Consider the following 26,784-nt stretch of genomic DNA (forward strand, 5'->3'; position numbering starts at 1 on the left):
AAGTGTTGCGTTTATATTTTTGTTGAGTGTATATTGTCCACTGGCAGAATATCTAAGCGCAAGGCACATTATCTGCTCGATTGTCGGAGCATTGTTACACTGTAAAAAAATGACTTGTTTTCACAGGAAAATGCTGGCAGCTGTGATTACCAGGGACTTCCTGTAAAACATACAGCAGCACAGTAGTTAACATTACAGACATAATATGTATGTGGATTTACAGTGAATGAACCACAGCTGACTCACATTAAAGGAACTGTTACATCTACAAACAAGAGCTCTTTTTTGTTTTTGTACATTTAACTGCTGTATTTTTTACAGTCGTGACCACAGCTGCCAGCGTCTTCCTGTAAAAACAACAGCCTTTTATTACAGTGTACGATGGATGATGTTACAGACGTCTGGCCCGATCAGCTGACAAAGATAAGGAATTCCCTCGGCTGAGGATCTATATCTTTCATAGAGAATATCGTCCGGGTATGTCAGCAGATTCCGGCGGTCTTTAAAAACCCTCGCCCTGCGGAGAGAGCCCCCACAATTTGTGCCCCAATATCAAACGGATCATCCAGGTAGGCTGGCATTGTCTTCGGAGTGATGCAGGTGGATGGACGGTACTTATAAAGGGAGTGGTTAAGCGGAAACCTCACTCTAATCCTGGAACATAACCTGCTCGGAGCAGGTTTGGCGCAAAGCGTAAGTTGCCGTGACAGCATGCCTCGATCGAAACCTATCCACCTTTCGTAGTACAGGTTAACCGGGAAGTTACTCCATACATCATCAACTTACTCCAGAAGTTGCCCTGATAAGCCAGTAACCCCGCTTCATAGTACAGGCCCCTGGACTGTTAATGTTTTAAAACGCAGAAGTATTTTTATCCCATTGCTCGATTAATCACCAGAATAATGTATAGAACACTCAATTACTAAAATAATCGACAGCTGCAGCCCTACCGCAGGCACAGTATTAGTTAAAGCCCAAAGTGGCAGACCAAGAAAAATCTCAGATAAGCTGAAGCAAAGGATGGTGAGAACAGTCATATTCAACCCACAGACCTGCTCCAAAGACTTACAACCTGATTTTGCTGCAGATAGTGTCTCTGTGCATCGTTCAACTATGCAGCGCGCTTTGCACAAAGAGATGCTGTAATGCAGAGGAAGCCTTTTTCTGCATACACACCACAAACAGTCGCTTGAGGTATGCTAAAGCACATTTGGACAAGCCAGCTTCATTTTGGAATAAGGTGCTGTGGACTGATGAAACTAAAATTGAGTTATTTGGACATAAGGGGTGGTATGCATGGCTGAAAAAGAACACAGCATTCCAAGCAAAAAACGCTTGCTACCTACAGTAAAATTTAGAGGTGGTTCCATCATGCTGTGTGGTTGTGTGGCCAGTGCAGGTCCTGGGAATCTTGTTAAAATTGAGGGTCACATGGATTCCAGTCAGTATCGGCAGATTCGTGAGAACAATGTTCATGAATCAGTGACAAAGTTGAAGTTGCGCCGGGGCTGGATCTTTCAACAAGACAACGACCCTAAACACTGCTCAAAATCTACTAAGGCATTCATGTAGAAGAACAAGTACAACATTCTGAAATGGCCATCTCAGTCCCCAGACCCGAATATTACTGAAAATCTATGGTGTGATTTTAAGCGGGCTGTCCATGCTCAGAAACCAACAAACTTGAGATGTTTTGTAAAGAAGAATGGGCCAAAATATCTTCAACCAGAATCCAGATGCTCACTGTAAGCTATAGGGAGCATTTAGAGGCTGTTATTTCTAAAAATAACATGGAAATAATCAGGGGTGCCCAAACTTTTGCATACAACTCTGCGTGTGTGTGTGTGTGTATATATATAATAAAAGTCATGATGGATAATATGGCAGTAGCGTTTTTTTTTTTATAGTTGCACTGAAAGAATAAAACACCACTTAACGAGCTACAGGAAGAGGTGGTTTTTCCTTGCAATGTTAATATTTATTACACATAGCTCTGTGAGCTTCAGCCCAATATTCGTAAAAAGCTCATAGCAACAACACAGAGACAGAGAGAGCGAGCGAGAGAGACCTAAAACCTTACGTGCAGGGGGGAGAAGCATGGCTCCACGACGCTACAGACTGTCTGGACACGCAGATGGATTAGATAAATTGGAAAAAGTCAGAATACGTTATTTCCAGGAGTTAATGGACTTTAACGTGCCAAAATTGTGAGAGAACCTAAGAACGTGAAAGTGCAGCGGAGCTGCAGCCAGCAATCGCGCGCACGTTCCGTCCATGAGGATTGGATGGTGGACATGTCCTCTCGCTCGCCATCCATCTGTGAAGAGTTATACTGGACATGGACATGTCCTCTTGCTGGCGATTGGTCTGTGAGCAGGAGTTAATGGACTTTAGGTAATGTACCATAATCTTGAGAGAACTTTGAGGTGAAAGAAAGCTGTGGAGCTGCAGTGGCGATGGTGTGCGTGATCCGTCCATGGGGAGTAGATGTGGACATGTCCTGTCACTGTCGATCTGTCCACGAGTGGACGTGGACATATCCTCTGAATGTGGAAGCTTGGCCGGCCCACCTCTTCTTTGCATTAGAACCAATAATTCTCCAAATCTGACAAGCAAAAGTGTTGAACCTTTGAAGCGAATGCAGTAGGCATAGATACAAATGTGCGTGATGCGAGTGCATCGATTCAATTGATGAGCCATAACAAAAATGTCAGTAGCCTTTTTGCTTAACTTTTCCCTTATTGGTACTTCTGGACACCGGAGCAGCCGTTGTTTTTGAGGGTGTTTATCAGGAAATGATCATTTTTGAATCATGGTGGTGGTTTGAATCATATTTGTCTAATAGATTACAATTTGTTCATGTAAATGGGGAATCTTCTTCACAGACTAAAGTTAATTATGGAGTTCCACAAGGTTCTGTGCTAGGACCAATTTTATTCACTTTATACATGCTTCCCTTAGGCAGTATTATTAGACGGTATTGTTTAAATTTTCATTGTTACGCAGATGATACCCAGCTTTATCTATCCATGAAGCCAGAGGACACACACCAATTAGCTAAACTGCAGGATTGTCTTACAGACATAAAGACATGGATGACCTCTAATTTCCTGCTTTTAAACTCAGATAAAACTGAAGTTATTGTACTTGGCCCCACAAATCTTAGAAACATGGTGTCTAATCAGATCCTTACTCTGGATGGCATTACCCTGACCTCTAGTAATACTGTGAGAAATCTTGGAGTCATTTTTGATCAGGATATGTCATTCAAAGCGCATATTAATCAAATATGTAGGACTGCTTTTTTGCATTTCCGCAATATCTCTAAAATTAGAAAGGTCTTGTCTCAGAGTGATGCTGAAAAACTAATTCATGCATTTATTTCCTCTAGGCTGGACTATTGTAATTCATTATTATCAGGTTGTCCTCTTCATTGGCTTCCTGTTAACTCTAGAATAGAATTTAAAATTCTTCTTCTTACTTATAAGGTTTTGAATAATCAGGTCCCATCTTATCTTAGGGACCTCGTAGTACCATATCACCCCAATAGAGCGCTTCGCTCTCAGACTGCAGGCTTACTTGTAGTTCCTAGGGTTTGTAAGAGTAGAATGGGAGGCAGAGCCTTCAGCTTTCAGGCTCCTCTCCTGTGGAACCAGCTCCCAATTCAGATCAGGGAGACAGACACCCTCTCTACTTTTAAGATTAGGCTTAAAATTTTCCTTTTTGCTAAAGCTTATAGTTAGGGCTGGATCAGGTGACCCTGAGCCATCCCTTAGTTATGCTGCTATAGACGTAGACTGCTGGGGGGTTCCCATGATGCACTGTTTCTTTCTCTTTTTGCTCTGTATGCACCACTCTGCATTTAATCATTAGTGATCGATCTCTGCTCCCCTCCACAGCATGTACTCAGCATACTCAGTTTTTTTATGAATGACATCCTGACGTGCAGCACAGCCGGCTGAAGAGCTCATCTCAGAGTCTGTGGAGTTACATTTGTGCCATTAATATCTGAAAGGAAATGCTTCTGACAAAAAGTATAGATTTTGTTTTTCTATTTCTGTCCAGAGATTGATACACATCAAGGATCCAGTGACCATGTACAGAATTTATTGATTTTTATTTATGTCCAGAAATCAAAGATCCAGTGACCAATTTCAGCACAGGCTAGCACAGGAATTGTAAAAAGATGTGGACATCAGCACTTTTCCGGCACATTAAGACAGACGTGTCCGCGACACGCAGAACTCCTGCTGACTCCTGACTAGCACATTCCTGTGCTAGTCAGATGACATACTGGATCAAGACAGCGTCCAGTTTAAAAATGAGCGGCACATTTCACTGTTACAGGAGTTTTTGTCATGGAAAGAGAAGCTGCTCCACCGCGCGTCGTGGTGCAGCCTCTCGCCGCAAAGCAACGCCGTGATGAAGCCTCATGGGACATGTTCTGGCATGTCCAGTTCATGCACAATCACAATCGGATATTCACACGACTGGAAAGCATCCGGAATCCGTCTGAAATCCACCTGAAAGCTGTCCTGAGAGACCAACACCGAGGTGGTTTTGTCCCGCGTAATGAACGGCTACGTGGCGCGTCCCTCCGCTTTTCTTTCCATGAAAAAAACTCCTGTAACGGTGGAATGTGCCGGAAAAAGTGCTGATGTCCACATCATCTGCCCTTTTGTGAAAGTCAGACGAGGTCCCGGATCAACAAAGCTTTCACGTTGGAAATGATCTGGTTGTTCCAGCGGGGTGTCAGCCTGTCGATGGGGGCTGGGAGCGTGCCGCGCTCTCAGCAGTTGTGGGCCGTCCTTAAAGCGGCAGTAACACCCCGTAATCTGTTTAATCCCCATAAAATCGTCCCTGAAAGCCATCTGAATTTTTCGAACGGTGTCCACCTGGAGGTCTCACAGTTTCTGGAAAAAAATTGATGCAGCAAAGCTCCAAATTGTTCAGACATTTATTCGCAATAAAAAATAGAGAGGGGTGGACCACACCTCACTCAATGCCTGCTCACAGGTGAATGACGCAACCGACAGGCATGAAAAAAACTCACGCATGTGCACGAGGGTTCAAGCTTGTCTGACGCAATCACACGTGATTCAAATTCATATGGTTTTTTTAAAAAATAATAAGGTCGGATGCTTTTCTAACAGACCTCGTATTTACTTTAAGACTCAGTTAAATGTTGTTGACCTAGAAAACCTGTAAAACCTACTTTTAGTACACAGAAAATTCACAAGAGGTATTGATAAGAGATCGATTGATAAGAATCGGATCGATAAGCGGAATGGGTAATGGCATTGATATCGATAAACTTTTATCAATACCCATCATTAATCGTATTGTACAAAATCACATCATATTCCATTGTGAGGAACTGAATCGGCATCAAATACATATCAAATTGCATCGAATCGGGAACAGGGCTGAATCGTGTCACATCGTATCGTCATGTATCGCTATATGTATTGTATTGCTGGTAGTGTATCGAGGTGTGTATCGAATCGTTGTCAGTGATGAGACTCACATGCCTCGAATACAAGATAATGAAATTAACGCAGAACTGAAATTGGTATTTTCCATTGTATTACGCATCACAACATATTGTAACGTCATTGCACTTTTTCAGGCCGAACACAGACTACATTTCTCTCACTGAAGAGGAAAAAAGAACTGAAAAACAGTATATGAGGTGGTTAGACTGAAAACAGTGGTAATGGCATTTTCTATGAAGTTGATTGAATGCTGGTCTTTGAAAAGTGGTTTGTTCTCTGTTGTTTTGTGGAATTTTGATAGAACAAATTACATAATGGTGTATTTAACCAAAGAAAAAGTGAAGCAGGCTTTTTCTGAGCCCGTCTCACTGTTCTGTTCTTTTGGTTCATCATCGTTTCAATAATGCATTTTACTGTTTTTTTATGAAGACATAAAATTAATATGGAACAGAATTGAGTTCCTGTTTATTGGTCCGGCCCACCACAATATTTTCTGTTACACCTGTGGCCCCTGGGTTACCCAAACTTTCCACTCTTGCTTTGGAGTCTCCCATTACATATGCCCTTTGCCACCTCTCATTTTTGTGTTTTATTTTTATTTACAAAGAACATTCATTTCACCTGTGTCCATTTGCTTGTCTGTTCAAAGTTTTTCGACCCACCACCAGATGAAGCCCACCCGGAAGATAAGATCTCTCCCTATAGGCAGTGACTGACATGAAAATGAACTCATTTTCTAAAGTAAGATGTTGTTGTGTTCTCAGGGAACTTTGCCTTCTGTTTTTGGGATCCAGCATCTTTCACAAATGGATGTAAGCATCGCTGTGTCGCTGATTCGAGGCCAGATGGGTGCTGTGGTGGAACGTGCAGTGAATGGAGCAGTGGAGACAGTGCTATCGGAAATGCTCAAAGTGGTTGGAGTTAAGTTTGAGGAGCTGAAAGCTCAGGTGGCACTGATGAAGAGGGATATCACAACTTTGCAGAGGGAGAAAACCCTGAAGGAGAAAGAGAATGAAAATATCCGTGCCAAGCTGCGCTACACTGAGCTAAAACTCAAGTATTATAGACAGGGAGTGGAGGAGGAGCTCCAGCAAAGAGCCTCTGCCTCTGCTTTGGTCCGCATCCACCCAGCGTTTTTTCCCCAATCACAGAAAGTTGACACAAGCCTCATCTCTTCACCATCATGTTTGACACAGATGAGGGGTGCTGAAGAAATACTGATGAGAAGCAACCAAGGTAATACTCATCATTAGAACCTAGTTTTTCTTCTGTTCCCATGTCTCCATGTGTTTTTTTTTTATTGCTAGGACACATTTCTTCTCACACCACAAGCAGGTATGGCTTGAGAGTGTGCTGTCACTCAGATAAGTGTGTGGTCAGGTCTGACCTGTCTAATATGCTGTTGTTAGTAGGCACATCAGCTGAAGCTCAGAACAGTAAACGCAGGTATCGATCTGTCAAACAGATCAGTGGTTCATCATTTGTAAGTGTGTAAGTGCCTGTTAAGTATTTTGTCACATGCCTCCAAAGACGGGGCTCACAAAGAACTGGTGTAGGGAAAAATGTTTTTTTTTATCACATATTACAACAAAAATCTGCCCTATACTCATAAACCAGCCCTTGTAAGATACAAGAAATAATATGACTAATAAATCATTAGTGATGAAAGTTCTCCAAAAATCACCAGAAATCCAGGTTTTTACTCGTGTGGTGAATGTTTCCGGGTTATTTTTGACAACCTACGCCAGAATCCATTGATTTAGTTCATTTCAGTTCCATGCCCAAACAGTTGGTGGCGGTAATGTACCGTTTTGGTTTGCAAGCTGCCAATAATATCCAAAGAAGAAGGGTTATTTTGTTTTGGTTTTGAAAGTATATTGTCAAATTTTTGGGCACTGCGCAGTGGTTCTAACGGTTTACTTTATTGTGGACATTCACAGTTATGAGCTGCGCTTTTCCTCCAGTAATCATGCATTAAGTGGAGATAACGGGTGAAGCTCCCAGCTGCTAAAAATGCTAACGTTCTTAGCATATAGATGCAACTTGAACTCTGCGAGTCAAAATCACAAGATTGAGTGAGCAACGAACAAAAATTTTGTTTGAGGTGAGTGAGTGAAAATAATACGTGATAGTGCTCTGCTGAAGTTTATCAGCTAAATTAGCTTTTAGCTGCAGCCTGCAGGATGTTGAATCAGTCACTGTTGAGCTGAGTGTTCGAACTATTTTTATTTTTACCAAATAAAGCTACACAGTTTTTGAATTGTTACTGCCATAACTACCAAGAAAAGTCTCAAGTTTAAATAACATTTTTTTTTATTAAAAATAAATAAAACTATTAAATTATCAAAGAAAATAGCACAGTGCTTTCATATTTATTTATACTTTAAGAAGTATATTTTTTGTCACACATCAGAAACATTCAAACATTTGCTGAATGAATGAATCTACTGTTACTACATGTACACATTACTTTTCATGCTATTTTACAACCCCAATTCCAATGAAGTTGGGGCGTTGTGTAAAATGTAAATAAAAACAATACAATGATTTACAAATCCTCTTCAACCTATATCCAGTTGAATACACAACGAAGACAAAATATTTAATGTTCAAACTGATAAACGTGCTTGTTTTTGTGCAAGTTGATGCATTAATGTGGCATACTCCTATTTTTCCATTTGAATTGATACTAAGAATCATTTGAGTTTTTTTGAATTGTCATTTCTTTTATGGTGTAGTTTTCTGAACCACAGTGTATGGTTTTTTTTTTTTTTTTTTTTTTTTTTTTTTTTTTTTTTTTTTTTTTGGTGGGGGGGGTAAAGGTCGGCAGCACAATACAAGTTGTGTGGAGAGGCTGGGGTGGAAAAATTGACCTAACCCAACAAAAAAATATTTTTGGAGATTTTTTTTGGTGGATAAATAGACCAAAAAATGCACCAGAATGCATCTGAGATCCCTCGCTAGGGGCTTTGGGTCTTTGGCCCTTGCCAAAAATTTTCAGGTTTTCTTTCCATGGCCCACTTTCATCACTGAATCATACACTTGTCCTATCAATTTTACTGCCCTGGAAACTGTGGCAATAAAATCAGGGAGATACAAATGTTAAAACAGGGTGATGCAAAAAAAAAAAAAAGACATTAAAAATACCAGGCTTTGTATTGCCCTGCTTTTCATCCAACCAGGAGCCCCCATTTCTTGGCCCTACCAGTGAATTCTCCCTGCCCCCATCTTCTTCTTCTTCTTTGTCTTTTGGCTGTTCCCGTTAGGGGTCACCACAGCAGATCAGTCGTTTCCATCTTACCCTGTCCTGTGTTTCTTCCTCTGTCACACCAACCACCTGCATGTCCTTCCTCAGCACATCCATAAACCTCCTCTTTGGCCTCCCTCTTCTCCTGCCTGGTGGCTCCATCCTCAGCATCTTTCTCCCTATATACCCTGGGTCCCTCCTCTGCACATGTCCAAACCATCTCAATCTCGCCTCTCTGACTTTGTCTCCAAACCATCCCACCTGAGCTGTCCTAATCATTCCTGATCTTGTCCATTCTCATCACTCCCAAAGAGAATCTCAGCATCTTCAGCTCTGCCACCTCCAGCTCTGCCTCCTGTCTTTTTGTTAGTGCCACCGTCTCTAAAGCCCAGGTTACACATAGATGGTTTTGTCGGCGGGTAGTACGTAGACCGAAGTTCGCGGTAGTTCTGGCAGTTTTCGAGGTGGAAAGGGGCAGAGCATTTTGCCGGCATTTTGAGCACCGTACTAGCCGCAAATACGTGGATAAAACGCTGCTAAATCCGCCGAATAAAGCAGCGTTTTGACGCCGTAGCATCCGGCACACGTCAGGCAACGGGGGTTAATACCCAGTTCTATCCTTTACAATCACAGGTTAAGACGTGCGTGAGAACGGCGGTGTTCTGCTGCCGCCGATAATGCCCTGTGTACCACTGGATTTATCCAGGCAAATCCTGCGTTGCTCCAGGAACTTTTGCATATGGGCACTGCCCCCAGAGTATAATAGGCTGAAGCAGCTGTCACTGCAGGGGGAGGGAGCTCATCTCTCAGCCTTTTCTTTTCCTTTTCCCCCTCCTCAACGTGTTGCTCGTCTCCACCACAGACCTCTCCTCTGCTTCTGAACCAGACGTCTTGGAAAGTCCTTGCCGCTGCCAATTTTCTTTTAGGAGGCATACTGGAGCTTCTCTGCAAAAATATCTGGAGCTGGCTGCGAGTGAGAGGCCTGCATGCAGCGTGCTAGCGTTTTTATATTGACCACGCCTATTGGCCATTTGGAACGCCGTTAACCGGGAGGTGGCGTTTAGAATGGCGTACTGTCTGCTAGCGCTGCCGTTTTGTCTGCCTCTGTCGCCGGTTAAAACGCCCTTGAGGATGCCGATGTGGGCTCTTTTGCTGTTTTACACGCCGTTGGTTAGGGATACAACGTCGGCCACCAATTACGGCAGTGTAAACTGCGGCACTACAGGGAGGGGCAGGATGAAACGGCGATTTAAAAAGTTTGCGTTGTCTCCGTCACGCGAATTCTCCGGGAGCGCTTCGGGAATTATTCGACATGTTGAATAATTTTTTTGACGATTCCCGGTAAAGCCGGAACTAAGCCACGCCCCCTAGTGCCGGCGTTAACAACGGCGTGTGATCCTTAAGACGGCCAAAAACTCTTCCGGGACGCAAGAGCTCTTACCGTCTGTGTAAATGGGGCTTAAGCTGTGCAACATAGCTGGTCTCACTACTGTCTTGTAAACTTTACCCTTCACTCTTGCTGATATTCTTCGGTCACAAATCACTCCTGCCACCTTTCTCCATCCACTCCACCCTACCTGCACTCTCTTCTTCATCTCTCTACCACACTCTCCATTACTTCGACCAGTTGACCCCAAATATTTAAACTCATCTACTTTCACCACTTCTACTCCTTGTAACGTCACTGTTCCACTGGGCTCCCTCCCATTCACACACATGTACTCAGTCTTGCTTCTGCTGACTTTCATTCCCCTTCTCTCCAAAGCATATCTCCACCTCTCCAGACTAGACTCAACTTGCTCTCTACTCTCACTACAGAGCACAATGTCATCTGCAAACATCATAGTCCATGGAGACTCCTGTCTGATATCATCCGTCAACCTGTCCATCACCACTGCAAACAAGAAAGGACTCAGAGCTGATCCTTGGTGTAATCCCACCTCCACCTTGAATGAGTCAGTCATTCCGACTGCGCATCTCACTGCTGTCACACTATTTTTGTACATGTCCTGCACTATCCTAACATACTTCTCTGCCACTCCAGACTTCCTCACACAATACCACTGCTCTTCTCTTGGCACCCTATCATAAGCTTTTTCTAAGTCCACAAACACAAAATGTAACTCTTTCTGGCTTTCTCTGTACTTCTCCAACAGTATTCTCAGAGCAAACATTGCATCTGTAGTGCTCTTTCTCAGCATGAAACCATATTGCTGCTCACAGATCTTCACCTTTTTTCTAAGCCCAGCTTCTACTACTCTTTCCCATAACTTCATGCTGTGGCTGATCAGCTTTATGCCTCTGTAGTTACTGCAGCTCTGCACATCACCCTTATTCTTGAAAATAGGAACCACCACACTTCATCTCCACTCCTCAGGCATCCTCTCACTTTCTAAGATTTTATTAAACAATCTGGTTAGAAACTCTACTGCCATCTCTCCTAGACATTTCCATGCCTCCACTGGAATGTCATCTGGGCTAACTGCCTTTCCACTCTTCATCCTCTTCATAGCAGCCCTCACTTCTTCCTTACTAATCTCTTGTACTTCCTGATTTACTTAGTAGAGAAGCTTGAATCTTTGACTGGACTGGGTTGCTTAATGTGAGGACGTTTCGCTTCAAATCACGGAAGCTTCCTCATCTAAAATTCTTGCTCTGGTAGTCTGACATCTGTCTTGACACTTGTAGAGAAGAACAAACAGAAGCCATGAAAGCTGGAGTTTTAAACCTAACCAGACCCATCCTACAGAGAGGCAGACTGATCACTCTGCTCACAATATACTGTCCCAGTTCTTGCATGGCCGGCATACTCACCGGACATGTCACCCATTGAGCATGTTTGGGATGCTCTGGACCGGCGTATACAACAGCGTGTTCCTGCCAATATCCAGCAACTTCACACAGCCATTGAAGAGGAGTGGACCAACATTCCACAGGCCACAATTGACAACCTGCTCAACTCTATGCGAAGGAGATGTGTTGCACTGCATGAGGCAAATGGTGGTCACACCAGATACTGACTGGTATCCCCCCCCCCCAATCAAACAAAACTGCACCTTTCAGAGTGGCCTTTTATTGTGGGCAGTCTAAGGCACACCTGTGCACTAATCATGGTGTCTAATCAGCATCTTGATATGGCACACCTGTGAGGTGGGATGGATTATCTCAGCAAAGGAGAAGTGCTCACTATCACAGATTTAGACTGGTTTGTGAACAATATTTGAGGGAAATGGTGATATTGTGTATGTGGAAAAAGTTTTAGATCTTTGAGTTCATCTCATACAAAATGGGAGCAAAACCAAAAGTGTTGCGTTTATATTTTTGTTGAGTGTACATTGGTCTTGGCGTGTCTCATTTATACCTGAAAGGAAATGCTTTTGACAAAAACTGCAGATTTTGTTTATTACTATTTATGTCCAGAGATCTAGGATCCACCATGTACAGATTATTTTTATTTATGTCCAGAGATCTAGGATCCACCATGTACAGATTATTTTTATTTATGTCCAGAGATCAAGGATCCAGTGACCAGTTTCATATTTATTTACTTTAAGACTCAATAAAATGTTGTAGACATAGAAAACCTGTAAAGCCTACTTTTAGTACACAGAAAATTCACAAGAGGTATTGATAAGGGAAGCGATAAAGAATCGGATCGATAAGCGGAATCGATAATGGCATAGATATCGATAAAATCTTATCAATACCCATCCCTAGTCACCTCTGTGTGGGCTCATCACCCGCAGGAAATCTGTAAATGTTCTTGTGCGTTGTTTTTCTGGCAGTGGATGGGGAAAATACCACAAGGACTGACACTCTGTTGTGGAACTTGACTCTTGGAATGTGAAACATTACATCTCGGTTGGGCAAGGAACCTGAGCATATGCAGGAGGTTGAGCGATACCAACTAGAAATAGTTGGGGTCACTTCAATGGACAACGCGGGCTCTGGAACCAACCTTCTGGAGTGGGGTTGGACTCTCCCCCGAGTTGTCCAGGGTGAGAGTGCTCATAAGTACTCTCCCTAGGTTAAAAATCGATTATCTTGGGGTAGAGCTGTCACCTGATCACCAACTGGTGTTTAGTAGAATCGGATTGCGGGGTAAGACACCAAGCCAACCTGGAAGGTCTCAACACATTGTGAAGGTTTTCTGGGAATATTAATTGGAAGAGTCTGTAGGGACGGACTTAAACTCACACCCCGAGGAAACTCCCAGATCCTAAAGGAGGTCAGGATATGGAAGCAGAGTGATTCATCTTCAAGGCCTCCATTGCTGAGGCAGCTGCTCTGAACTGTGGCCAAAAGGGTTGTTGTGGGAGCAGCCCAAGAACCAGCTGGTGAACAATGGCTGTAAGGAAAGACCTCAGGCTGAAGGAGACGGCCTTTCATGTCTGGTAGCAGGGGTGTGATTCTTCCAAGTAAATCCGGCTTTTCCGACCTGAAAATGAGGTTCTTTTTTTTTAGGGGGGGGTCAGGTGCACACGGGTCGGTATTGGTAAGCATAATGACCGCTCGCCGCTGTCACTTTTTTGTGCCTCTGATTCATGTCTTCATGTCACTCTACAATTAGTCCATTTATCACAATGAAAGCAGATATCCACCAAAAGGGCCTTTCACACTGCTGAAGTGGCTGGCCCAGCCAGACACCCATAGACCTGATCAGAGAGACAGCAGCCAGTGTGATTGAGCAGACACCCTCAATCTGAAATTCTTCTGTTTTGTGTGTGTGTGTATATATATATATATATATATATATATATATATATATATATATATATATATATATATGAGGTCTGTGAGAAAAGTATCGGACCTTTTTATTTTTTTCAAAAACTATATGGATTTGAATCACGTGCGATTACATCAGACAAGCTTGAACCCTCGTGGGCATGCAAGAGTTTTTTCACGCCTGTCGGTTACGTCATTTGCTTGTGGGCTGGCTTTGAGTGAGGAGTGGTCCACCCCTCCCGTCGGAATCTCTTTGTCTGAGAACTTCCTGAGAGACTGGCGCTTTGCTTGATCAAAATTTTTTCAGAACCTGTGAGGCACATCGAAGTGGACACCGTTCGAGAAATTGAGCTGGTTTTCGGTGAAAATTTTAACGGCTGATGTGAGATTATGGAGTGATACTGTCGCTGTAAGGACTTCCCACGGAGCGGGACGTCGCGACGCACCTTGAGCCGCCGCTGTCTTCCTGTTTCGAGCTGAAAACCGACAGGCGTGAAAAAACTCACGCATGCGCACAAGGGTTCAAGGTTGTCTGACGTAATCGCACGTGATTCAAATCCATATAGTTTTTGAAAAAAATAAAAAGGTACGTTAGTTTTATCACAGACCTCGTGTGTGTGTGTATATATATAAAAAAGTAAGTCGCTTCGGCTGCTCCCTTGTTTACACTCAGGGTCGCCACAGCAAACCCAAGGTGGATCTGCATGTTGAATTAGCACAGGTTTTACGCCGGACGCCCTATATATATATATATATATATATATATATATATATATATATATATATATATATTATACAAATAATGGATGGTAAGGAGTCCAATATAGAGAAATATTGGATGAAGAAAAGTTATTTTGGACGAGGCGTAGCCGAGTCCAGTATAACTTTATTATTATTATTATTAGTATTATTATTATTAGTATTATTATATAGTTATATTCTCCAACTCACTTCCAAATTAAGCAAACAACAGTTTTGTTTCACAATACACCTTACAGTGTGATGGGACCTGGAGTAGTAAAATTTAGCCCACCCACCTACCTCCAGTAGCCCTGCACCACCCCTGGGGGACCTGTTGTGTTACAAGGATGCAGGCACATAGGGAGCCCCCACTAAGTCAACAAAGGGACATAGCTACTGGAAAACCCCAAAATAGACAAAATAATAAGTAAAACACAGTCAAAGTGTCACAGTCAAAGTTATTTTGTCTATTGACTGACTCTGGAAAAAGTTCCAGTGGCAGCTGGGAAAGACCGCAGGTTGGGATTCTGTTGGGGGCACGTAAGACCAAATGGAACATAATGGGCCAGGGCTGTGTATGGGGTAGTATTTGTCTAGCTTGACTCGGGGGGTTTTCCAGTAGCTATGTCCCTTTGTTGACTTAGTGGGGGCTCCCTGTGTGCCTGCATCCTTGTAACACAACAGGTCCCCCACGGGTGGTGCAGGGCTACTGGAGGTAGGTGGGTGGGCTAAATTTTACTACTCCAGGTCCCATCGCACCGTAAGGTGTATTGTGAAACTTATTATTTTGTCTATTGACTGACTCTGGGGAAAGTTCCATTGACTGCAGGGAAAGCTCTGCTGACTGTGGGGAAAGCCCCACTGGCAGTTGGGAAAGACCGCACGTCGTGATCCTTTTGGGGGCACGTAAGACCAAATGGAACATAATGGGCCAGGGCTGTGTCTGGGGTAGTATTTGTCTAGCTTGCCTTGGGGGGTTTTCCAGTAGCTATGTCCCTTTGTTGACTTAGTGGGGGCTCCCTGTGTGCCTGCCAGTGGTGGGCACAGATAAAAAAAAAAAATTAAAAATTAACTTCAATAACAGATAATCAGATAACTGAAAGGTTATCTTTGATAAAGATAAACCGATAAACCACCCAAAAATGTATCGGAAGTTACAGATAACCGATAAATTCCAGTATTATCTCTGGTACATTTGCAACTACTAACAAGCTGAATTTGAGTTTTAACACCACAATCGCTTTTGGAATGATGCACTAATTCTGCGGTTTTGTAACAAACAGACAGATCGCAAAGGATTCTGGGTAAAAGTGCCTCTGCTAAACACTGATTGGTTCAGTCATTCATTATGTAAACCAACACGTTAATGTGACGTGTGTCGTGTGTTGGTGTTTACAGATAAATGTGCCTTTGTAAAATATTCCATTTTTTATTTGTAAAAACAGGCATTTTTACGGAGCCCTGGAAGTGTCATCGCAAAATGTGATGTTGTAAAATGTGCACTCAATATCGTCTTGACACATAAATGTTGGCTTTACACTGTGCGAGTTTTGGCCCTTTCTCAGATGATTTTTCATTCGTGCGAGAATTTTTTGGACCGAGTTTCAGGTTAATTGCGTGTCCTACATCGTGTAGTGTACATGGAGTAACAAGCTGCGTTCAACCTCTCACGACCACCTCCTGATCGCCGATCGTATGGTCGAATGAAAATCTAACCTGTTTGATATTATTCTGGTCGGCCGTCGTGAGGGTTTCCTGCTGCTAAAGAGCTACAAGCATCCAACCGCTTGCATTGTGCATGTGCAAACACCGCAGAGCTGTCTTGTAATGTTTTTTTTATGTTTTTGTTTTGTTTTTAAACTTAATTTGTAAAAAAAAAGCCATTTGCAAAACCAAAAAGTTGATTTGACAACCATCTGATGTAACCGGGGTCAAGATAAATTGAACACTGCCATCTACTGGTGCCCAGATGCTTAGTACTTAGGGCGAATACTGCCATGAACACTACTGGCCAGTAGATGGCAGTAGAGGCCTTGAAAACTTGCCAAAACAAAATTCCAGATAATCCGTGTCTGCTACATTTAAGATGCGTGGAATTTAACAAATGCAAATACAATAACGTCTATAAACGCAGAGAATATATTCACGAGAGTTTTAGGCACTAGAGTTTAATGCTGCTGTCCATGGAGCCTGAACAGAGTGTCTGAAATGCATTTCTCCTGTCGTGAACATACTGAGATTATTGTATCCTACCCATAATGCACTGCTGGGCACAGCATGTGCCCACAAAACCTCAAAAAATTAGCACATTACTTTAAAACTAAAACATAGATGTGATATTTTCACTTTATAAAACTTTAGACATGACAGTAATTTTAAATAACTTGTCCAAAATGAGTTTGGTTAAAATTTGAACCACAAGTTAAAAATGTATGCCTCTGGATGACTTGGGTGATATTGCCAGCGTATCAATATGGGGTTAAAGAAAATTATTTTTTTTTTTTTTTTTTTTTTCTGACCAGTTCTGCTTTGCCTGCAGAGGATAGAGTGGTTTCTCCTGAAAGCAGCTGTCTTCTGTTTGTAGAGGGTGGAACTATACATCTCTTAGGAAACTTTTAACAGGTAGGTCTCAACTAAGTTTAAATTTTAAAAATGTTTGCCGTTGTTCAGCTTTGTTTACTACGTTATCGGTCTAAACGTTATCGGATGACAATTTATCGGAAGATAATTAATCCGATAATGGTTTTTAAAGTTATCTAAAAAGATAATCTGATAATGAAAACATTATCTTCGACAGTTATCTGTTATTGGATTATCGGAAGTGTGCCCACCACTGGTGCCTGCATCCTTGTAACACAACAGGTCCCCCAGGGGTGGTGCAGGGCTAATGGAGGTAGGCGGGTGGACTAAATTTTACTACTCCAGGTCCCATCGCACCGTAAGGTGTATTGTGAAAAAGCAAACAACAAAGAGTCAAGTAAATTAGATCATTTATTTTTGTTGTGAACAGCATATGATTGATTCTGATGTGATGAATGCTTCTAAAACATCAGTAGCGTGCTTGCCTACCTTCTTAGTGTTTTTGGCATCCTTGGAGTTCAATATTTCCACCAGTTCCTCCTCTGTGAACTCAGCAAACCTTGCTGGGAGGTTGCCATTTTTTTCAACCAGCGTCTGTCAGCTAGTTCCTGACCTTCGTATGCCGCGCTCTGATTGGCTAGAAGTTGGCAGTAAGCTCTAACGCTATTGGTCAGTGGGAACCGATCTAATATAACTTTTGGTCCTTTTTGGATCCTTTTGGATCCAACATAACTTTCTGGCACCAAGCATGCCAAAATACAAGTAAATGATGGACAGAAAGGCTAATCTGTGATTGGCTATTGCAATCTGAGTGGAGAACATTGTGTGTGTGTGTGTGTGTGTGTGTGTGTCTGTATATACAACCCCTGGCAAAAATTATGGAATCACTGGCCTCGGAGGATGTTCATTCAGTTGTTTAATTTTGTAGAAAAAAAGCAGATCACAGACATGACACAAAACTAAAGTCATTTCAAATGGCAACTTTCTGGCTTTAAGAAACAGTATAAGAAATCAAGAAAAAAAAATTGTGGCAGTCAGTAACGGTTACTTTTTTAGACCAAGCAGAGGGGAAAAAAATATGGAATCACTCAATTCTGAGGAAAAAATTATGGAATCACCCTCTAAATTTTCATCCCCAAAACTAACACCTGCATCAAATCAGATCTGCTCGTTAGTCTGCATCTAAAAAGGAGTGAACACACCTTGGAGAGCTGTTGCACCAAGTGGACTGACATGAATCATGGCTCCAACACGAGAGATGTCAATTAAAACAAAGGAGAGGATTATCAAACTCTTAAAAGAGGGTAAATCATCACACAGTGTTGCAAAAGATGACCAAGGAAGACATCAAAGCGTCAAGACAGAAAATTTAAAGCAATATGTCTCAAAAATCAAAAATGCACAACAAAACAAATGAGGAACGAATGGGAGGAAACTGGAGTCAACGTCTGTGACCGAACTGTAAGAAATCGCCTAAAGGAAATGGGATTTACATACAGAAAAGCTATTAACACCTAAACAAAAAAAAAAACAAGGTTACAATGGGCTAAGGAAAAGCAATCGTGGACTGTGGATGACTGGATGAAAGTCATATTCAGTGATGAATTTCGAATCTGCATTGGGCAAGGTGATGATGCTGGAACTTTTGTTTGGTGCCGTTCAAATGAGATTTATAAAGATGACTGCCTGAAGAGAACATGTAAATTTCCACAGTCATTGATGATATGGGGCTGCATGTCAGGTAAAGGCACTGGGGAGATGGCTGTCATTACATCATCAATAAATGCACAAGTTTACGTTGATATTTTGGACACTTTTCTTATCCCATCAATTGAAAGGATGTTTGGGGATGATGAAATCATTTTTCAAGATGATAATGCATCTTGCCATAGATCAAAAACTGTGAAAACATTCCTTGCAAAAAGACACATAGGGTCAATGTCATGGCCTTCAAATAGTCCGGATCTTAATCCAATTGAAAATCTTTGGTGGAAGTTGAAGAAAATGGTCCATGACAAGGCTCCAATCTGTAAAGCTGATCTGGCAACAGTAATCAGAAAAAGTTGGAGCCAGATTGATGAAGAGTACTGTTTGTCACTCATTAACTCCATGCCTCAGAGACTGCAAGCTGTTATAAAAGCCAGAGGTGGTGCAACAAAATACTAGTGATGTGTTGGAGCGTTCTTTTGTTTTTCATGATTCCATAATTTTTTCCACAGAATTGAGTGATTCCATTTTTTTTTTTTTCCCTCTGCTTGGTCTAAAAAAGTAACTGTTACTGACTGCCACAATTTTTTTTTTCCTGATTTCTTATAGTGTTTCTTAAAGCCAGAAAGTTGCCATTTGAAATGACTTTAGTTTTGTGTCATGTCTGTGATCTGCTTTTTTTCTACAAAATTAAACAACTGAATGAACATCCTCTGAGGCCGGTGATTCCATAATTTTTGCCAGGGGTTGTATTACAGTAAAAATTAAGTCCTCTCCCTCTGTCTCGCTTTCAATTCAATTTCAATTGAAACATATGTTTATATTGTCAAAGCAAGTGTTAGAGTATAAAAAAAAAAGAAAAAAAGTCCTCTCTCTCGTGCTTGCTCCGCCCTTCCCTTGCTCTTTCTGTCTCTCCCTCTCTCTCCATCGCTTGCCATTTTCCTGCAGAGCAAACTTAGAACTTTTTGGAAACACAAAGCCTTTCAACTGTAAAATAAGCTGTAAATTTCTAAATGTATCATCAGCGAGGCTCATGCGACGAACTTGGGATTACTGAAGGATTTTTATGAGTGTTTTTTCCCATTCATTGGATAGAAACTCAGCTCTGCTCCTGTGCTGTGGTCCGAGCTGCTGTTTCATAGCGTTTCACAGCTTCGGGACATTGAAGCGGCTGATTTTTCTGTAACAATTCGGTTCATTCTTTGGAAAATCTGTGCTGTGTGGCTTGGTGGAAATTGGCCCCTACCCATGGCTTAAAGTGCTCAATTGCAGAACAAACAGCTTAGCTTCAGCTCATATACCTCCCCCTCACCTCCTCACGCTCAGCAGTAAACAGAGCAGAGAGCAAGCAGCATTTGAGAGGTTTCGCAGGCGTGTGTTCTCTCTGGTATCAGAAAATGCAGCAGGTTGTATCGGTATTTTCCGATACTTGAATTATGTTGGTATCGGAAGCCGATACCGATACTGGATCGGATCAGTCCCAACCTTACCTGAGGAGGTTTGGGCATCAGGTGACGATGCTCTCTGGTTCTGTTCCTAGGGATGTCTTCCAGGCATGTCCAAATGAGAGGAGGTCCCGGGGAAGACCCAGGAAACCCCAGAGAAATTATATTTCCCAGCTAGCTTGGGAACGCCTTGGGATCCCCTGGGAAGAGTTATAGGACATGGCTGAAGATAGGGAAGTGTGGGATGAGCTGCTTGGTTTGCTACCACTGTGACTACAAAGTGAATTCCATTCAGAGAAAAGGGTTCTGCACCTACAGTAACTGTATTCTGAAGGTTTGTCCTGAAATGTTTCTGTACAAATACATGTACCATTATGTCCCTATTTGTTATTTTGTTTAGCCTCATGTTTCTTTACACATAGAAAATCATCCTAATTAATGTGTAATGGTAAATGGACTGCATTTATATAGCGCTTTTCCATCTGCATCAGACGCTCAAAGCGCTTTACAAATAATGCCTCACATTCAATCTGAGTGGAGAACGTGTGTGTGTGTGTGTGTATATATGTATGTATATACAACCCATACAAGGCCGCTCAGTACACACCGAGAGCAATAGGGGATTAAAGGCCTTGCCCAAGGGCCCTTAGTGATTTTCCAGTCAGGCGGGGATTTGAACCCATGATCTTCTGGACTCAAGCCCAACACCTTAACCACTAGACCATCACCTCCCCCGATCTTAGTGTAATCTTAGTTTTTGGACTTGGACAGGCAATAGAAAATAATTGAGTGAATGAATAGTGTTTGTGTGAAAGGATTTATTATAAAATGTCCATTTTCATAATTTCTGTTGGCCAGTTACATTGTGATATTGTAATGTGTCTTAAGACAATGGTAAAAATAAAAAAAGGTAAGAAAAGTGGAAAGTTCGTTGTGTGGCCTCCAAACTGTTTAAGAATCCACTTTAAATATTGGGTTTCTTTGAATGGCATTTCAAATGGCACATCAAGGAAACTTTTTTGTTTTGCTCAGTTTGTAATGAAAGTGCTTATCCCTTTTTGTTGCAAAAATTACTTCATTGCAGCTTTTTGTTATAGTGTATCACTATACAGGCAAGTTAGCCTGGAATGCATGTTTTAATTTATCCTGTCTTACAGAGTGTGATATTGCACCGAGCAACGATGCAGAGCTGGTGGAGGATTGTGAATGGACTGCCACTTTACAGACAAACACAGAAGGTTTTGATACAACACTGGTTCCAGCTGCTGTACAGTCTGTGACTCTTGAACCAGATAAGCAGTTTTCCACTGCCCTGTTGTCCTCTGATGGTTCCATCCAGGCTGACAGCTCTGCATTGCCTTCCCCCACTCCACAGGTGACAACACATAGATATAGTCAACCTGTATTAGTTGTCCTGAATTAGGGGTTGACTGATATGGATTTTAAGGACAGGTACTGATTATTGACAAAGTTTGGAGGCCGATACTGATATTTCAGGCCAATATTTGCCTGTCAAAATTTAGTATAACACACTCTTAAAGGGTCCCTGTCACACCATGACGTTTTTACCTATTCTTGAAGAATAAAAAATGCTTTTTCCACATGTTGTCTTTGTTTTTTACCATAAAATTACATTGAACAAGGATTTAGACGTTTCATCACCCATATGAGAATTTGTATTTACTGCCTCCAAGCTTGACCTGCTTTATCATTGAGATGGATATGACATCATGCAGGTAAAGGTGTCGAAGCGAGGATCTGTTTAACAACACAGCAGACACGGACAGTGAAGACTTAGTGAGCGATTATCAGGGCTGTGAAAACTCCGCAGATCCGCGGGATTCCGCGGATTTCATCATGGGGAGGGGGGCGGGGGTGTTAGTGTTGTACTCTTTTAATTGTGATCATTACTGAGTTTTTAAAATGCTTATCGCAAAGCGTTCTTTTTTTTTTTTTTTTCTTTTTTTTACGACATCATGCAAGTTTTATAAGTCCGTGGACACTGATCTGTGTGTTACAGACATGTTTAGCCGCATGTTCTCCTTGAATTGGTGGCTTTTCTGAGTGGTGTCCAAAAAATGAGGTGGGCTTCATAGATAATTGGCAAAGCTTCTGGGGAAAACCTGGTCTTGTTAGGAGAGACGGCATCCATCCCACTTTGGATGGAGCAGCTCTCATTTCTAGAAATCTGGCCAATTTTCTTAAATCCTCCAAACCGTGACTATCCAGGGTTGGGACCAGGAAGCAGAGTTGTAGTCTTACACACCTCTCTGCAGCTTCTCTCCCCCTGCCATCCCCTCATTACCCCATCCCCGTAGAGACAGTGCCTGCTCCCAGACCACCAATAACCAGCAAAAATCTATTTAAGCATAAAAATTCAAAAAGAAAAAATAATATAGCACCTTCAACTGCACCACAGACTAAAACAGTTAAATGTGGTCTATTAAACATTAGGTCTCTCTCTTCTAAGTCCCTGTTAGTAAATGATATAATAATTGATCAACATATTGATTTATTCTGCCTTACAGAAACCTGGTTACAGCAGGATGAATATGTTAGTTTAAATGAGTCAACACCCCCGAGTCACACTAACTGCCAGAACGCTCGTAGCACGGGCCGAGGTGGAGGATTAGCAGCAATCTTCCATTCCAGCTTATTAATTAATCAAAAACCCAGACAGAGCTTTAATTCATTTGAAAGCTTGCCTCTTAGTCTTGTCCATCCAAATTGGAAGTCCCAAAAACCAGTTTTATTTGTTGTTATCTGTCGTCCTCCTGGTCGTTACTGTGAGTTTCTCTGTGAATTTTCAGAACTTTTGTCTGACTTAGTGCTTAGCTCAGATAAGATAATTATAGTGGGCGATTTTAACATCCACACAGATGCTGAGAATGACAGCCTCAACACTGCATTTAATCTATTATTAGACTCAATTGGCTTTGCTCAAAATGTAAATGAGTCCACCCACCACTTTAATCCCATCTTAGATCTTGTTCTGACTTATGGTATGGAAATTGAAGACTTAACAGTATTCCCTGAAAACTCCCTTCTGTCTGATCATTTCTTAATAACATTTACATTTACTCTGATGGACTACCCAGCAGTGGGGAATAAGTTTCATTACACTAGAAGTCTTTCAGAAAGCGCTGTAACTAGGTTTAAGGATATGATTCCTTCTTTATGTTCTCTAATGCCATATACCAACACAGTGCAGAGTAGCTACCTAAACTCTGTAAGTGAGATAGAGTATCTCGTCAATAGTTTTACATCCTCATTGAAGACAGCTTTGGATGATGTAGCTCCTCTGAAAAAGAGAGCTTTAAATCAGAAGTGCCTTACTCTGTGGTATAACTCACAAACTCGCAGCTTAAAGCAGATAAAGAAGCTTAAAGAAGATCTTCACTTAGCCTGGAAAAAGAGTCTGTTGCTCTATAAAAAAGCCCTCCGTAAAGCTAGGACATCTTACTACTCATCACTAATTGAAGAAAATAAGAACAACCCCAGGTTTCTTTTCAGCACTGTAGCCAGGCTGACAGAGTCAGAGCTCTATTGAGCCGAGTATTCCTTTAACTTTAACTAGTAATGACTTCATGACTTTCTTTGCTAATAAAATTTTAACTATTAGAGAAAAAATTACTCATAACCATCCCAAAGACGTATCGTTATCTTTGGCTGCTTTCAGTGATGCCGGTATTTGGTTAGACTCTTTCTCTCAGATTGTTCTGTCTGAGTTATTTTCATTAGTTACTTCATCCAAACCATCAACATGTCTATTAGACCCCATTCCTACCAGGCTGCTCAAGGAAGCCCTATCATTATTTAATGCTTCGATCTTAAATATGATCAGTCTATCTTTATTAGTTGGCTATGTACCACAGGCTTTTAAGGTGGCAGTAATTAAACCATTACTTAAAAAGCCATCACTTGACCCTAATTATAGGCCAATCTCCAACCTTCCTTTTCTCTCAAAAATTCTTGAAAGGGTAGTTGTAAAACAGCTAACTGATCATCTGCAGAGGAATGGTCTATTTGAAGAGTTTCAGTCAGGTTTTAGAATTCATCATAGTACAGAAACAGCATTAATGAAGGTTACAAATGATCTTCTTATGGCCTCAGACAGTGGACTCATCTCTGTGCTTCTTCTGTTAGACCTCAGTGCTGCTTTTGATACTGTTGACCATAAAATGTTATTACAGAGATTAGAGCATGCCATAGGTATTAAAGGCACTGCGCTGCGGTGGTTTGAATCATATTTATCTAATAGATTACAATTTGTTCATGTAAATGGGGAATCTTCTTCACAGACTAAGGTTAATTATGGAGTTCCACAAGGTTCTGTGCTAGGACCAATTTTATTCACTTTATACATGCTTCCCTTAGGCAATATTATTAGACGGCATTGCTTAAATTTTCATTATTACGCAGATGATACCCAGCTTTATCTATCCATGAAGCCAGAGGACACACACCAATTAGCTAAACTGCAGGATTGTCTTACAGACATAAAGACATGGATGACCTCTAATTTCCTGCTTTTAAACTCAGATAAAACTGAAGTTATTGTACTTGGCCCCACAAATCTTAGAAACATGGTGTCTAACCAGATCCTTACTCTGGATGGCATTACCCTGACCTCTAGTAATACTGTGATAAATCTTGGAGTCATTTTTGATCAGGATATGTCATTCAAAGCGCATATTAAATATGTAGGACTGCTTTTTTGCATTTACGCAATATCTTTAAAATTAGAAAGGTCTTGTCTCAGAGTGATGCTGAAAAACTAATTTATGCATTTATTTCCTCTAGGCTGGACTATTGTAATTCATTATTATCAGGTTGTCCTAAAAGTTCCCTGAAAAGCCTTCAGTTAATTCAAAATGCTGCAGCTAGAGTACTAACGGGGACTAGAAGGAGAGAGCATATCTCACCCATATTGGCCTCTCTTCATTGGCTTCCTGTTAATTCTAGAATAGAATTTAAAATTCTTCTTCTTACTTATAAGGTTTTGAATAATCAGGTCCCATCTTATCTTAGGGACCTCATAGTACCATATCACCCCAATAGAGCGCTTCGCTCTCAGACTGCAGGCTTACTTGTAGTTCCTAGGGTTTGTAAGAGTAGAATGGGAGGCAGAGCCTTCAGCTTTCAGGCTCCTCTCCTGTGGAACCAGCTCCCAATTCGGATCAGGGAGACAGACACCCTCTCTACTTTTAAGATTAGGCTTAAAACTTTCCGTTTTGCTAAAGCTTATAGTTAGGGCTGGATCAGGTGACCCTGAACCATCCCTTAGTTATGCTGCTATAGACTTAGACTGCTGGGGGGTTCCCATGATGCACTGAGTGTTTCTTTCTCTTTTTGCTCTGTATGCACCACTCTGTAATTAATCATTAGTGATTGATCTCTGCTCCCCTCCACAGCATGTCTTTTTCCTGGTTCTCTCCCTCAGCCCCAACCAGTCCCAGCAGAAGACTGCCCCTCCCTGAGCCTGGTTCTGCTGGAGGTTTCTTCCTGTTAAAAGGGAGTTTTTCCTTCCCACTGTCGCCAAGTGCTTGCTCACAGGGGGTCGTTTTGACCGTTGGGGTTTTTACGTAATTATTGTATGGCCTTGCCTTACAATATAAAGCGCCTTGGGGCAACTGTTTGTTGTGATTTGGCGCTATATAAATAAAATTGATTGATTGATTGACAGATACAAATCAGTTTCCTCGGATCCGCGGAGTTTCGAGGAGAATAAATGTCACTCAAAGCCTGGCTGTTGCGACAGTTGTCGTAAAGTGGGACTGGTTGGTTGCTGCGGTGACGCTGTGTGGCTCCTGTGCAAAGCTTAGCTAAACGTAGCATGTGGACATCGCAAACTTTTATAACTTTCAAGTTTTTAATAGAAGAATTTTGCAGCATGTCTGTGTCACGGAGCGACATCAGACAGAGCGAAGATGGCGAGAAAGATGGTTTGAAAAAGTCTGATAAGGACAAGAATCCCTGGAATGGTTGCTGGTTTCATGAACACACCTGAAAGATGAACGGGAAAAGCAAACTGGTAAGAATTTTTTTCTCTCTGGAAAATAAACGTGCTGTTCAAACAGGATTTCAGAAAAGATTATGTGCCTTTTTTTTCTTTCATTAATCTAGACTTTTTCATTGGAAAAAAAAGACATTGTGGCTTTGAATGAATTTAGGCTACATGAATTTACGCAACAATGTAAATTTGTTTTTATTACTGTAGACTTTTTTCATGGGAAAAAAGACATTGTGGCTTTGAGTGGATTAACAGGAATTTACACAAGAATGTGTGGCATTTTATTATAAGGTATGTTATTGATATTTTACCCTGACTTTTAAAATATTTTACAAGCTTTGGCTGTGGTTTTTGAAATACTTTAACAGTCTTTTCAGTCTTCATGAATTTCATGTAGTTTAATTGTTCTGAGTTAATGCATAATTTGGTTTACAATTAAAAGGAAAATCATACCAGGTCCTACTTCCACGTCATATTCTGATATTTCAACATGATCATTGACGGTTCAAATGAAAGGTTGAATCTAGTATGATTTAAATATGCACTAATTTTTTTTTAGATTTGTTCTTCCAGGAGATGTTGAAAATGTATCAGTAGATGAAAATTTAATTTGGTTTCTGCAGCCCCACAAGGCCCTAGACCCCGGCTCCTCGGTGGGGGGGCAGACCCCCTGCGAATTTTCCTCGGATTTCACAATTTTCATTTCACAGCCCTGGATTATAGTGAAGATTTAAGTGACATATCGATTGTTTTTGAAGAAGATGAAGTTTCTGATGAACGAAGCAACGGTGACGATAATGAGGGGCTCCAGCTGTATATGTTCGAGCC

General features: G+C 41.5%; 1 protein-coding gene across 1 annotated transcript in view; it reads left to right on the forward strand.

Annotated features, from left to right (window-relative positions):
• si:ch211-67e16.4 overlaps window positions 1-26,784 on the forward strand; it is a 147,049-nt gene that overhangs the window by 8,740 nt on the left and 111,525 nt on the right. Inside the window, exons 2-3 of the mRNA XM_034186599.1 lie at window positions 6,260-6,731; window positions 21,101-21,318. Of these exons, the coding sequence (XP_034042490.1) occupies window positions 6,302-6,731; window positions 21,101-21,318 (648 nt within the window). The 5' untranslated portion in view covers window positions 6,260-6,301. The remainder of the gene's footprint in view (window positions 1-6,259; window positions 6,732-21,100; window positions 21,319-26,784) is intronic.

This window comes from Thalassophryne amazonica, chromosome 14, assembly GCF_902500255.1.
Source record: "Thalassophryne amazonica chromosome 14, fThaAma1.1, whole genome shotgun sequence".
Classification (NCBI taxonomy): Eukaryota; Metazoa; Chordata; class Actinopteri; order Batrachoidiformes; family Batrachoididae; genus Thalassophryne; species Thalassophryne amazonica.